The following is a 14,363-nucleotide window of genomic DNA, read 5'->3' as shown; positions in this document are numbered from 1 at the left end:
ATAAGAGTTGCGATGACATGGAGGCCATTACGAGGAAAGCGCAAACAGGGACATCTTAGTACAAGTGGCGCTACACTTTCATGTAGGTCCTCAGACATTGCCTGTGACAAAGTTTTGTTAAAGCATCTTGCCGCCCAATGCGCCGAATGACGCAGGAGGATCTATGTCAGTAAGAATAGCACATAAGTATTTTGAAATAAACGTTTTTTATTAGCAGTATAATGCACTGTAGTCACCTTAGAATATACATTTTGTTTGCTTTCAATACCGGAAATAGTGCTTGGCGGCGGAACTCTGACTCGAGTTGAGGGAGCTAGGGCCGCTCCCTCAGACCCCTTTGCTGGCAATGGTGGGGGAATCTACAATTTTTCATCTATCTTTAGGAAGAACCCATTCTAGGGTATAATAAACGTCTTTCGAAAGAATGAAGGGTCAGAGTGTAATAAAGATTAATAATGTACACACACTTGTACATCACACGCACGCACGAACACACACGCACACACAGACATATTTTTTGCGGTGGGGGGGGGGGAAATTTACCCCCGCTCCCAAAACCCCCTCCCCGAAAACAAATCTTGGCTACGCACATGCTTGCTACAGTTAATTTAATGTTAGTAGGCTTAAGTGAAAAATTAACTATATCTATATACATGTATGGATAAGGCCCAGTACATAAATAATGGACCGTATTTTGCAGTAATACAACGCTACACACATATTCATTTGGGTTAAGCAAATAGTCCTCCCACATGTTCTGTCATGAATGTAAGCCCTTCAAAGATTGTAGCCTTACCTGTGTTACTATGGTAAGGCCACGCAATAGGGTAATACATAACAGGGTCAGGGATTTCTTAATATAAGTTACAGTAACTGATTTTGCAGCATAAACCAAAACAAGTTGCGTGCCCTGAAGCCACTTTGAACAAAGGATACGTAAGCGAAATAAATTGAACTCACTGGTTCCAGATCGTTGTAATAGAGAAAATGAACAGGATTATGAAGTAAGAACAAACAATATCTTGAATTTATTTAACAAAATGATATTAATACTTTTTTTTTGGTATTGATATCAACTTTAAAACAATCTCGAAAGTAGATTTTTTATTTAAAAAAAAAAAAAAGGAATAACTACTTTTAGAGGAATTTAAAAACTATTATTATTTTAAAGAAAATAATAAATACTTAAGATATAATGAAGCATTACGATATGAAAAAATACTTAATAATTTTTTAATGTATATCTGACTTATCTTATATAGGCCTAATACAGACGTTACTTCAAAAATGAAGAAGAGGACGTGACAATTACGTCCTACGCGTCATACATTTAGTCATGCATGTTAACCAATGACTTAAATTCTGTCAAGTCACTGGTTCTCCTGGCTGTTTGAAAAAAATAATGTGAGCTAAAATTCTAGCAAAATACACATATACAAACAGTACTATTAGTTTGTAGATGATGTGTTTAATTTTGATGAGTTGTTTTCGTTCCGAGACGGCATACAGATATTGCTGTAGCACTAAAACAGGGTAGACCTACCAAACGACTTAGTGTGCAACGCTGATGAAGGTGTGTTATCATTAATTTTACTATGCTGGACGCGATTCGAAATACCATGAGATTCCGATGCGCTGATTGTCTGCTATTTTAGCTTTCTCTTTTCTCAAGGGGCTCAGGTCCAGCCTGACCGAACGTGACCTAAGTGTTGTTGTTAATTGAACTGTCTCATGTAGTTAAGCATTACAATATGGTACATTTTACTATGTACACCTATCCTTTTAGTGTTGTCTTATTCCTTTACTGATAACTCCGTTTTACGGTTCCTAAGTTCCCTTTGGAGTTTCTTTTCTTCTTTCTCTCCACTGTCTCTCTCCACCTCTAAATAGTTAGTGTTTTTTTTAATATATTTTGTGTTACTCAAGTTATAAGCTCTGCACAATATATAAGAACAGTTACAGAAAGCGCTCACAATGTGGACAAAGAAGGCGCTTTAGGGACACCCTCAAAGCTTCTCTGAAAGCGTTCAGCATTGACCCAGCCACCTAGGAGACAGAAGCACATGACAAAGCTGTGAAAACTGGCGCTGGCAGAAGAAAAGCGCCAGAGAAGAAAAGTAAGGCAAATGACACTAGCTTCAGCTGGAATAACCTGCAAAATGTGCAGCCGAACATTCCGGGCTCACATAGGTCTCACCAGCCACATGAAGAGACACAAAACCCCAGTGCAACGCCCTCAGCCCCCTAGATTACAAAAGTGGTCATCATCGAACCACGATAGACGAGCTATATATAGAGAGAGCTGACTCAGAGGCGCCTAGAGATCCCGAAATTAAAGATCCAATTCTTCACCAGGATTCGAACCCTGGACCCCCGGTTCAGAAGCCAAACGCTTTACCGCTTAGCCACGGCGCCTTCAAGGCCTCACAAGAATGGATTTAAGTGGGCCCTGCCATTCGTATGGCCGGCGCTGTCTCCTATTGAAGATCATCTGTAAAGGTCATCTATTTTTCAAGCAGACGGTTAACGAGGATGTCATGTGGCCACCACAACGAGCAAAAAACTTTGCTCTCCCAAATAAATGCCTAGTACCAATCAGCTTCTGTACTAAGTGGTCAACTGGAAATGAGGGCAATGAAAACCGGTTCCAAGTTGTTGACCTATTAAAATTTGCTGTCATGTGCAAATAAATCATTGTAATACTTCATTTGAAAAACATGAACTATGTCTTCATTAGAAATATTAGTAACAAAGTCACAGTGAATGTCCTTCAAGAAACATAATGATTTTTTCCTTTAGATCCAATATTCTTCTTAATAACATGCTCGTTCAAAGACAGCGCTTACTACTGTGGTGCGAAAATTAGAAATGTTTTGTTTCCAAACCTTCAATTTCTTTTTCGGAACTGCCTATGGTAAGACCCCTAGCTCTGATACGTTTTACCATTGAGATAATTTGGTCGATAGCACACACTTTCCCGTTTAGAGATTGGAATATTGTTCTTTAATTTTATGAACAAAGCTGTAACGTGTTTTTCTCAGTCAAAGCATGCAGGTTCCATCAGTTGTTTATCTCCATGCCAACCCAACACTTTAAACACATTTTTCACGGCATCCACTAAATGTGCCAACATATCGCCAATTAGAATAACTTTTGTTTACTATAAGCTTTTTAGAATGAGATGTATGAACAATTTTTTTAGCCTCTTCGTAATAAGAATCAGAAGTGTAAATGTTTCTTATATATATATTTAAAATAATTCATTATTATTATAATTATAATTCAATATATTTAAACATGTTGTACGCGCGTTTTTGATTAGGGTTAGGGTTTACTGGGCATTAGGGTTTGATAAAATCGCAACCCCATTCCCCACTACAAAGATCTGGATCAGCTAGTGGATGAGGTACGGTATGTGTAGACTCAGGGCCCCGCACATGACACTCGCCCAGGGCCGCGCACATGACACTCGCCCAAGGTCTCGCGCTCTGCTAAGGACGTCTCTGAATGTACCGTACCCACTAGAGCTGGACTGAAGATCCCGAAATTATAAATCCCAGCCTTCTTTCACTAATATATTTTTTTATAATAGAACATTATTATTCTTGATATATACTTAGACTTTAACTTAGATCATCCCGCGCCGTTCGGCGCATTGGGCGGCAAGCTATCTCCATAAAGATCTGTCATTGGCAATGTCTGAAGCCTCCTCCATCCTGGCGTCCACTGTTCTGAGGTCCTCCATGAATGTGTTGTCGCCAAGTAATACGATGACGTCCCTGTTTGCGCTTTCCTCGTATTGGCTTCCATGTCATCGCAACTCTTGGTGTGCGTAGTTCATTTTGTCGTAGAACATGTCCCGCAAACCTCATGCGACGTTCTGTCACAATTTCACTAAGTGTTCGACTCCCAGTTCGGCATAGGATTTCCTTGTTTGAGACACTATCTGTGTAATATATACTATAGTTTGAAAAATATTATTGATTCTCTTAACTATTCTTTTGAATAAGATTTCGTTTTACTCTTGTATACATTGACAGGGAAATGAAATTTAAAGGCTGATAAAGCAGAATAAAAAGTTGTGTACATTCTTTCATTTACAATATAATTATTATAATTTAACTATTACAGAACTCACCAAAGTGTGTAACGAAAAAAAATCTCACGGATGCATTGCTATATTTGACAAAGAAGGAATATAAAATAATAGTTAGATGTGAATTTTGGTTAAGTTCACTGCTTCTACAATGCTATTTGGTTCACACAAAAAACTGAATAACAGAAAAAAAACAAAAACCAGGCATGTGCAAGAGCAGAAGTGTAAAAGATGGACCAATAAAAACATTTTAATCAGATTAGATAAAAAGTTTCCATCCGCTCAAGCTGTTTTCAAAAATGCACGGAATGAGCTAGAAAACATATTAAAAAGCATCAGTGAATTGATAGAACAACTGCCGGACAAAGTTTGCACACAAGAACAGGCAATCATTAATACTACTACTAAATCTAAGCAAGATGGACAAAGTGGTTTGATGCTGCTCAGTGAGGACACAAAATCTTTAGCACAAATAGTCAGTAAAGAAGTGGTAGACGATGAAATAGAAAGCTTTCAGTCAAAGAGTAAGGGGGTTGACAGAAACAGGAGTGATTTTCGAAACGATCTTTATGGGGAAATTAAAAAAATTAAATCTGAAGACGAAGATAAATACCAGGGATTCGTTAACAGTCTTTACACTATAGTAGAGCATCCATCAAGTGTATGTGGTATCTCTTGGCCACGACTTAATGAGGAAAAATGGAGGTTGTGTACTTTTTTCAAATACCCACAAAACGCTGCCAAATCTGCCATTTTATTAGCTGCTGATGGCTTTGTTTACCTGGGAAGTGGTAACGATTTAGATGACAGTGTCATGTGTCACTTCTGCTACAAAGTTAAAAATAGATGGCAACCTTTGGATGATATTCCTGAAGTACATAAACAGTTATCTCCCGATTGTTCAATGGTGACTCAAATTAATTGTTCAAACATCTCAGTGAATACAAACTTGGATTTCTCTCTTTTTGATCAACTTCTAAATTCAAAGCAAAGCAGAAATAGACCAGAAGACACTAGACATAATGAAATAGAAACTGGTGAAGCTTTAGAGAACTATAAGAACCCAGGAGAAAATATTGAACCAGACGGCACCACCCTTCCAAGGGAAAGATATAATAATAATTATACGCAGATAACAAGCAGTTCCGAACAGTCGACACCAACTAGAGAAATCCCAGCAGTTACAGCATCACAAAGTGAGACTTCAGGAGCATCCCCTAGAGTAACAACCACAACAAGTTCAGCTAGTTCTAATTTGACATCCTCTAACTCTACTCCATCCCTGCATATAACCTCAGCGACTGCTTCTAACACATCTACAACTGTCAGTACAAGTCAAACAAATATTGAAGCAGGTCCTAGTTTATCTGCTATATCAACATCAGACCCACCAGAAGTTGTAACTCAAACAGTGTCAGCCAATAGTCAAAACTCTGCCAAAGGAAATGCAGGTGGACCAACGTATTCTGATCTTGGCATTATAACAGAACGCCCCAAGAGATTTGAATATGCAGTGCTTGCTAAACGAATGGAGACATTTACATCCTGGCCAAGAGATCATCATTTGAGCCCTAAAGAACTTGCAGAAGCTGGATTCTATTATGCAGGTATTAAAGTCTAAGTTTTTTGTGTGAAATGTAACCAATGTTTCGGTCAGTGATAAAATTTCATGAATGTAGACAGTGGCGTAGCTAGGGTGGGAGGAGGGGGTTAAAATTTGAAAATCCCCCCGGGCTCCCACAGGAGTGTCCCAAATTTGATTTACATTAGGGTGGGAGAAAGGGAGGGGGGGAGGGGTCCAAAAAGTAAAATCCCCCATACCCCCAAATGAGTGTCCGAAAGTTGTTTTTACATCAAATGTTACGCCATTATCTCATGTCATGATGTCGAATGTCAAAATGCAGGGGCCTCTAAAGGGATCAAGGCCCCCCCCCAGGGCCCCCAAATCTTTAGCTACTCCACATAATGTAAAAAATGTTTCAATCGTTAAAGTTTGTTTATACTAGTAGCAGAAATAAGACGAGCACTTTTTAAATCTGTCTCATGGGAAGAACGGCAGTTAGCACTACACATATGCCAGTGGACAAAGGTTGGGGAGAGGAGATGTATTAGGAGATATGCAAAGGGTTGTCAAGTGTTAACGACCTCTGGGTCAAGGTTAGGGAAGAATAATGGAAGGTTATACAACTAACTTCAGTTACAGAAAGTAGTGTCAATAGTAACTATAAAGCTAGTGTTATCTTTAAATATTTTTATATTTTAGTGTAGGGCACAATTATTTTTTTTTAAATATTACTTTTTTAAAAAGGTCTGTTTTGTAATTTTTAAGGTGAAATTAAAAGTATATAGTGGCAATGGCTTCTTAAGGATGGGTGCAGTGTTTCACATGACTTGTCAAACCCAGTTGCGACCTGCATATTTTCCTGCATCTCATGCAGACAAAGCCGTTGTTGACCGGTGGTCTATTTAAGATTTTCTTTCGTCTTCTGCGCCTGTCTTCGACAAGTGCTTTTCTTGGGGTCTCAAATGTGTGTCTCGCAATCTTTCTAAGAGCTCAACAGCTCTATATCTTTCAGAGGCAATCTGATGCCAGCTGATTTTCTCGATACTAGTGTGGGCGAAATGGCGAGTTGATCTTTACCGCGTGGGATAACTATCCGTCCCAGCGCATCGGTCGAATGGTAAAAAGTGCCCTAATATTTTTTTGTCTATAGCGCAGTTTTAATGCCTATAGCATGCTCAGTGTATTATGGTGAAAGAAAATCCTCTGCCGAGGACATACGCAGACGGCGGAAAGTAAATTATAATCGACCACCGGCGGACAATGGTTATTATTGCCCCGGATGTGGCAAAATATTGCTATGGCGTGGGATTGAACTGAAGAAAATAACTCAACGATTCTCAGACCGCTGGTATCTCTCTGATTGCAGAACCACTACAAATCCAAATATGATCAATCAATATCCCAAGTAAAAAGAAATAATATCACAATATCCAAATCAAATTTACATATCCAGATTCAATAACACGAATTAAAGAAAACAATCCTCAATCCTAAGTCAAGAAATCCAAAATCATAACTCAAGTTTCTTAACACATTTACACACTATTTAAGGTCATTTACGCCAAACAGCATAAACTTAGCATGTGGAAAAAATGGTTAGTCAGGGAGCAATAGGATTACAACAATATGTAGGTCACAGCTGGGGCTGCGTAGCTGCATTTGCCGTTAATCTTCGGACTCGAAGACAAGCCTTATTATTATTATAATGTGTTATTCTGCAATCTCTTTTGTGGACCAATGGGGAGGGGGTATCTGGAAGAAAGATGCCGTGATGCCTTTAGGCACTTGCCTAACACAACTCTGCTCGTGTGGGATTTGAACTAGAGCTCCTTTGATAGCAAACAAGCTGGTCTGGCCACTCACGTCTCCTTCAATCGTGAAGTTACATTGTGAAAAAAATGAGATGAAACTAAGCAATAACTATGAACGTAACGATGCCGCCCACATACAGTTTCCGCCGCAATGTATCACTATCTATCTATCTATCTATCTATCTATCTATCTATCTATCTATCTTTAATATATATATATATATATATATATATATATATATATATATATATATATGTAGGCTATCTATATATGTATCTATATATCTATCAATCTATCTATCGATCAAAGAAACGGCCGCTGCCGATAAAGCTAGGTAGGTTTCAATTAAAAGTATATAATCTCTGACCGTATTATTACCTTAAAAAAACGTAATAACCCAGATGTTGAAATTTGAAACAAGAATTTACCAGCAGACTGTTTTCCTGACAATAAACAATGATCTTTGACAATATGTTAAATACTTCCAATGTCAAGGTTATGGAGACTGCGCTCGCTGCTTCTACTGTGGTGGAGGTTTACGCAACTGGGAAGATGAAGACGATGTCTGGGTGGAACATGCCAGGTGGTTTCCTAAATGTGCTTACATCCGTCAGCAAATGGGACAAGTATTTGTGGACACCATTCAAGATATGAACAAAAGTTTTGACCATGTAAGGAATTACAATTTAAAGTCTCTCCCAATTTAAATCTCTATTCAAAGTATATTACATATCTTTTTTGTCAAACGGAGTGTTTTAACAATATAGATCTTTATTGCTTTATTAGCCTTCTTTTAAAATAGTTTAATGACAAAGTCTATATCAGTAAATGATGTTTTATGTTTTTTATTGCATATCTAAGATCTCAATGAAAATGGTGATGGATAAAATTGGAGACGCAGCCTCGGCTTTTCAACTTGGTGAGTGGATTGAAACTCTTACATCTCCCAATTCAAACACAAAAGTTCAAAGTTCACTTGTGTAGTTTAAAAAGTAAATTCTAATGCAACTCTGAATACACTGTTTGTAGTTGCTGTTGATTTTTTTCCCACTTAAATTATTAGCAAACATTCTTTGATTATAATAAAAAGTTATGTTTCAATTTCACGTAGATTCCAAAGACAGTCCATTAAAAAGAGACCCAGCTGTTAAGACCATTGTGGACATGGGATATCCCTTGGCTGAAGTTATTACCACAGCCGAGGCAATCAAAGAAGATGGTGATTACTTATTCTATTTCTTGAATATCATCATTTATGTATTTATTAGTATGATTTTCATCAAATAAAAGATAATTGGTATTTAAGTATCTAGTAATTAATAAAATAAAACTATTTGTTAATCATTCTTGCATATTCTATGTTCAAATAGTAGGCCAACATTTTGGTTGACTTCTTAACAGTATTTTTCTTTCATTGATGTTAACGTCTATCTATCTATCTATCTATCTATCTATCTATCTATCTATCTGTCTGTCTGTCTATCTATCTATCTGTCTGTCTGTCTGTCTGTCTGTCTGTCTGTCTGTCTATCCATCCATCCATCCATCCATCCATCCATCCATCCATCCATCCATCTATCTATCTATCTATCTATCTATCTATCTATCTATCTATCTATCTATCTATCTATCTATCTGTCTGTCTGTCTGTCTGTCTGTCTGTCCGTCTGTCTGTCTGTCTGTCTGTCTATCTATCTATCTGTCTGTCTGTCTGTATCTATCTATCTATCTATCTATCTATCTATCTATCTATCTATCTATCTATCTATCTATCTACAAAACCTACCTACCTATCTATTTAATTTTTCATCCAAGCATGCATCCATCCATTCATCCATCCATCTATCTATTCATCCATTCATCCATCCATCTATCTATTCATCCATTCATCCATCCATCTATCTATTCATCCATTCATCCATCCATCTATCTATTCATCCATCCATCCATCTTTTCCTCTGTCTCACTGTTAGACTGTCTGTCTGTCTGTCTGTTTGTCCGTCAGTCTGTCTACCATCTATCAACTATTAACATCTGTTGTTATTCTTTCGGGTGATGTGTTCAGGAAATATATTATCTGCGGATAAAATTTATGAGAAGTTGGTGGAACACAAAGTAAAGAAAAATCCATCAAAAATGATTGAACGAGCAGCAGAAACAATGGCAGGTGTGTCTGACACTTCTCTTAATGCGAATCTTGGTAAGTTTTATAATCACATACTTTTAAATCCTTAAATTTTATAGTTTTTGGCATGTCATGACTTTTGACACTTTATGTATAATCCTTAATCACAATTAATGTGAAATAAAATAATAAATAAAATAATGTTACTGTTTTGTTATTTAGGGTATGTAAAATAATATTTTAATATGAATTAATGCACGAACCCTGAATTATCAAAATCGTAAAGTTGGTTGCATTATGTAGTGCAGTGTTACAGATATATTTTTATTTTGTATAGCTGCCATGATAACTATAATCATTTTTTTTTTGACATTTATAAACAGGTCAGTCTAAATCAGATATTGAGGAGTTACCTCCACAAATGTTGTGCAAAAGCTGCCATATACAGAAAAGCTGCATTTGCTATTTTCCTAGCAACCATGTGATTAGTTGCATTGATTGTGGTTTTAGAGTACCCAGGTGTCAGCTTTGTAAATGTCTTGTGATATTTTTAAAACTCGTTCATTGGTAGACTAAATATAAAGGCTATTTGGGAAATTGCTCCGTGTCTAATTTAGTGAATTTAAGAAAATGATTTGACGGTTTAGATTTTCTTAAATGGTTGGTACAGAAATAGACTTGTTTTGTTTTGCAAATATTTAAATCTTGCTAAAAAACAACAACAACAACATACATTTCATTTTTTTTTACCTAGATTAATCATTTTGCTTTGATATCAAGGAACATTTTCAGTTAAATCATATTGTAACACTTTTTTCTAACATTCTTTCATACAATTTTTTAGCTCTGCAGTTATAAAGAGCTAACAAAAAAGATTTAAAAAAAAACAAGAAAGTAAAAAATACTGTTTTTAAAAAAGACAATTTCTCCTTTACAGAACTTATATCGCGTTTATTTTTCTTTAAAACTATTGATAAATTAAAGAAAGAATCCTGGTTAAGCGAATATAGAAATCTACTAGACTTGATTCTAAATTTAGATCTAAACTTAAATGGCGGTGCACAAAAATTTTCAGGAACATTTTTTTTTAACTCTACATGCCTGGATGCAAAAATACCTGATGATGTAGTCTGCTCAAGATTATATTTTCTAGTCCTCTAGCCAATTGTAAATTTTTTATACTTAAGAAAATCATAGAGTTTAAACTATATAGTTTTCCTTGTGTGGCTGGCCAACAAGCTACTAATTGTTTCCCAAAGATATTCATCAAATGTTGAATTTCAATGAGAATTGTTAGAGCCAATTTCGAGATAGTGTTCAGGTTTGTTTGTTTCTAGCTCTTTTTGCAATGTGCAACCTGAAAAGTCCACCTTTAACTTTTTACATCCGTAATTATTTTCCATGTTCTTGCAGAATTGTTTTTTTTTTTTACGTTTGTACCCTCTACCCTGTAATGATTAAACTTCAATAACATGTTTGTTTGTTATAAGAAAACGTTCACTTTTGGTATATAATTATAGGAGAATACATGTTCATTTTATATAACACAAATTAAAGTTTATAAGACCAAAAAATTTAAAAATTTGATCTAATGGAGTCAAATATACGAGGATATCGTCAATTCGGAGATAAAGAGTTAAGAATTCGATGACTGTTTCCTAAGAGCAATAATTTTACTCTGCCCTAATACCCTCTTCCCCACTAAAAAAATCCATTTTGAGTGCCGATATACTAAGTTCAAATGATGTTTTGTAAAATGTTTGTTTTACATGTTTCGGATGTTCCTTCAGAGTTGAAGATAATTACTTCCTAGTCCAAACCTCCCGCAGGACGACGGGGGATTGGAGCGGGCAGGGTTTGAACCCGGGACCATCGATAAATCTGAACGACAGTCCAGCGTGCAAACCGCACCACCAGGCAGCCATCATGACCAATAGATCCAGACTTACAAGGCTGTGCGTAATATGTTCCAGAAGTCTAATTATTCAACTCTTTAATGAATAGGGACTTGATGAGGAAATACCCGCTGACCTGTCTGTTCAAGACCAAATTTAATTTTGATGAATATCTTTGGAATAGTCTAATTTTTTAAAAAGACATTTTTTTTTATGTCATTGTTTTTTTTTTTGCAAAAGGTATACATAAACTGCCAAATTTATAGAAAAATCATTAAAACTATTTATTTAATCCATGCCCTCCCATGAAGAGTTTGCAAGGTAATTGGTGGAATTGAGGCAACAGGGAGACACATACATCAATATGCAATAAAATAAAGACCTTTTGAACGTCTTTTAACATAGAGTTTAGTGAAAACGGCGAATGTTTAAATCTTTTAATATCAAGAACCTAATGAACAAACCTAACAATAGCAATCTTATCTTGTAAAATACAGACGTTACTTCATAAAGAGAAGATGATTACGTCCTACACGTGTTCTTAGGTCAATCATGCCATGCATTTAATTCTGCCAAGTCACTACTTTTCCTGGCTGACTCAGGCAACCCATTCCTTGCCTTAATAGCACTAGGGAAGAAAAAGCATTTGTACAAATTTGTCCTAGCATATGGAATGAGAAATGTGCCTTTATCTTTGTGACTTGGCTATTTTATTAAATTTTGTTTTTGTATTTGAAGATTATGGTTCAGTGTTTTATGTATAATTGCTAGGTTAGTTTTAAGTCTTCTATCCTGAAGGCTTTCTAAATTTGTGATTTTACAGAAGTTTGGAAAGGAGGAGGGTTGAGAATGAGCCTTTTAACAGTAGAATCTTCCAAATTGAACTATGCCGTTAATGTCAATGCTCAAATGGTGTTGTTGTTGTTGTTGTTTTTTTACACGAAATAAAGTAATTTAATATATAAAAATTGTTTTTGAGAATGTTCTTATCATATTGTTAAATATACTTTTGTAGAATTCAAACTTAAAATTTGAAATTTTCTACTTAACAATTAGTTTAATAAGAAAAAACATCTCGCTATTAGTTTTGTGTGGTCTACCAACCCATCCGTCCGTAAATCTCAGACTTTATTAATTAACGAAAAATGATTATGTTGAGTATTTTATTTAATTTAATATGCCTCAACAGTCTTGTTAATAAATTATATATTTATATTATATAATTACTTTTGTATGTTTTCTTTTGTATAAACTCCTAGGGATTTACCGGTAATGTTGGGGTAAAAACTTGATAATGCGTATTAAGTGAACATAATTTCACAGATGTTTATAAACAAAAAGAGTTAATATTTTTTTTTTAATGTTTTACATGTTTCGGATGTTCCTTTAAAGTTGAAAAGATAATCTACTTCCTTGTCCTAAATTCCGACGGGGGATGGCAGCGAGCAGGTTGTGAACCCGGGAAGACCGAGAACGACAGTCCAGCGCGCATACCACTCTTAGTCTTTTTGTGTTGTTTAGTGTTAAATTACTCATTAGACAATTAACAAAATGGAAGGAATTCTTCTCGAGGCCAGAAATGAGAGATATGGCAGGTACAAACTCTTTTGTCTAAAAGTCAAAGATCAACTGATAATAAGGCATTGTCATCGACTCCATAAAACTAGTGTACTTTTTCACTTCACTACGTAGACCCACACAAACTGTTGAAAGCTTTGGGGGTACTCATTTGATAGAGCGCAGTTTAAATGTGTCAAAGGATCTCTTCACAACGTCATGCGCATCCACCAATGCAGGGTTCCGGTAAGAAAAATATAGAACAAAAAGATATGGAAAGAAAAAAAAATAAACATCAACTTGCAAAAACAGAATAAACAAGGTTACAAAAGACAGTTTGTGTGGAAACACAAACTTAAAATCGGACCCCGGAGTGGTCCACCCAGGCAGGCTTCAATATTTTCAGAAAGAACATCCAAATGAAATTAGGCCTATATCAAAGACAAATGAGAGATAAGAATGGAGAAAGAAGGTTAACAGATCTTGTGTAGTGCCCCAACGGTCCCGCAGATCAAAGGATAGATGAAAGTGAATGTAAAGTTAGATGTGAACCTGGCCTAACTAGTTCTCTTTTCAGACCTTGTGGTCTATAGGGCAGATGATGTAAAGTTCATCTGTTTTTGTGGCCTACGGTTAACGTGGGTGTCATGTAGCCAGCACAACGACCAACCGTCTTTACTTTTCCCCAACTAATGTCAGCTACCCATTAGAGCTGAGTGGACTCAGAGGCGCCCAAAGATTCCAAAGTTGAAAATCCCAGTGTTCACCAGGATTCGAACCCGGGACCCTCCGTTCGGAAGCCAAGCGCTTTACCGCTCAGCCACCGCGCCTCCCCTGGCCTAACTGATGTCTTATAATTGATCTAATTGTTTTGAAAAGGCTCAATCTCTTATTGGAATCCTCAAAAAAATTTTTTTTCAGAATATTCGCAATGTAAAAGAAATTTAGGAAAATGAAGTTTACAAGATTACTATTCGTTTCTAATTAGGTCTAACTTATAATGCATACTAATTAGCCTTTTCTCTTTAAAAACCTGCTTGCATAACTGATTTTAAAAATAAGATTTTTCGATTTCAGAAAAAAAAAGTAGCCGTTGCGTCAGAACTTTGAATGGTCTAAAATATTGTGATGTCGGATTTTCAATATCTTTTCTAGTTTACGAGATCTAAACGGGACGGACGGACAAACGGACAGACATTTCGCACAAAACTAATAGCGTCTTTTCCCCTTTCGGGGGCCGCTAATAAATAATTGAAAAGGCTTTGAAACAAGAAAAATAAACTATAGATCTAATTAATATCACAATCAAGTTTG

At 36.1% G+C, this 14,363-nt stretch overlaps 1 protein-coding gene across 2 annotated transcripts; it reads left to right on the top strand.

Annotated features, from left to right (window-relative positions):
- Positions 1-876: 876 nt before the first annotated feature.
- Positions 877-12,687, top strand: LOC106057762 (E3 ubiquitin-protein ligase XIAP-like). 2 transcript variants are annotated; one of them, XM_056027866.1, is made up of 7 exons: positions 877-1,004; positions 4,132-5,703; positions 7,968-8,143; positions 8,334-8,391; positions 8,584-8,691; positions 9,538-9,672; positions 9,981-12,687. In XM_056027866.1, the coding sequence occupies exons 2-7, from the start codon at positions 4,248-4,250 to the stop codon at positions 10,166-10,168; spliced, it is 2,121 nt and encodes a 706-aa protein (XP_055883841.1). In that variant the 5' UTR covers positions 877-1,004; positions 4,132-4,247; the 3' UTR covers positions 10,169-12,687. The 2 variants fall into 2 exon arrangements, with proteins under 2 accessions (XP_055883841.1, XP_055883840.1); XM_056027865.1 differs by lacking the exon at positions 877-1,004 and having other exon boundaries at positions 4,030-5,703.
- The last annotated feature ends 1,676 nt before the right edge of the window (positions 12,688-14,363 follow it).

Source organism: Biomphalaria glabrata, chromosome 4, assembly GCF_947242115.1.
Source record: "Biomphalaria glabrata chromosome 4, xgBioGlab47.1, whole genome shotgun sequence".
In the NCBI taxonomy this organism is placed as follows: Eukaryota; Metazoa; Mollusca; class Gastropoda; family Planorbidae; genus Biomphalaria; species Biomphalaria glabrata.
The sequence above is the reverse complement of the archived record's forward strand: the minus strand, read 5'-3'. Positions and strand labels throughout refer to the sequence as shown.

Coding starts and splice junctions, on each gene's coding strand:
- LOC106057762 (XM_056027866.1), top strand. CDS start 4,248: ATGCTATTTGGTTCACACAAAAAACTGAATAACAGAAAAAAAACAAAA. Junction 8,392..8,583: donor AGCCTCGGCTTTTCAACTTG/GTGAGTGGATTG, acceptor AATTTCACGTAG/ATTCCAAAGACAGTCCATTA. Junction 8,692..9,537: donor CGAGGCAATCAAAGAAGATG/GTGATTACTTAT, acceptor TGATGTGTTCAG/GAAATATATTATCTGCGGAT.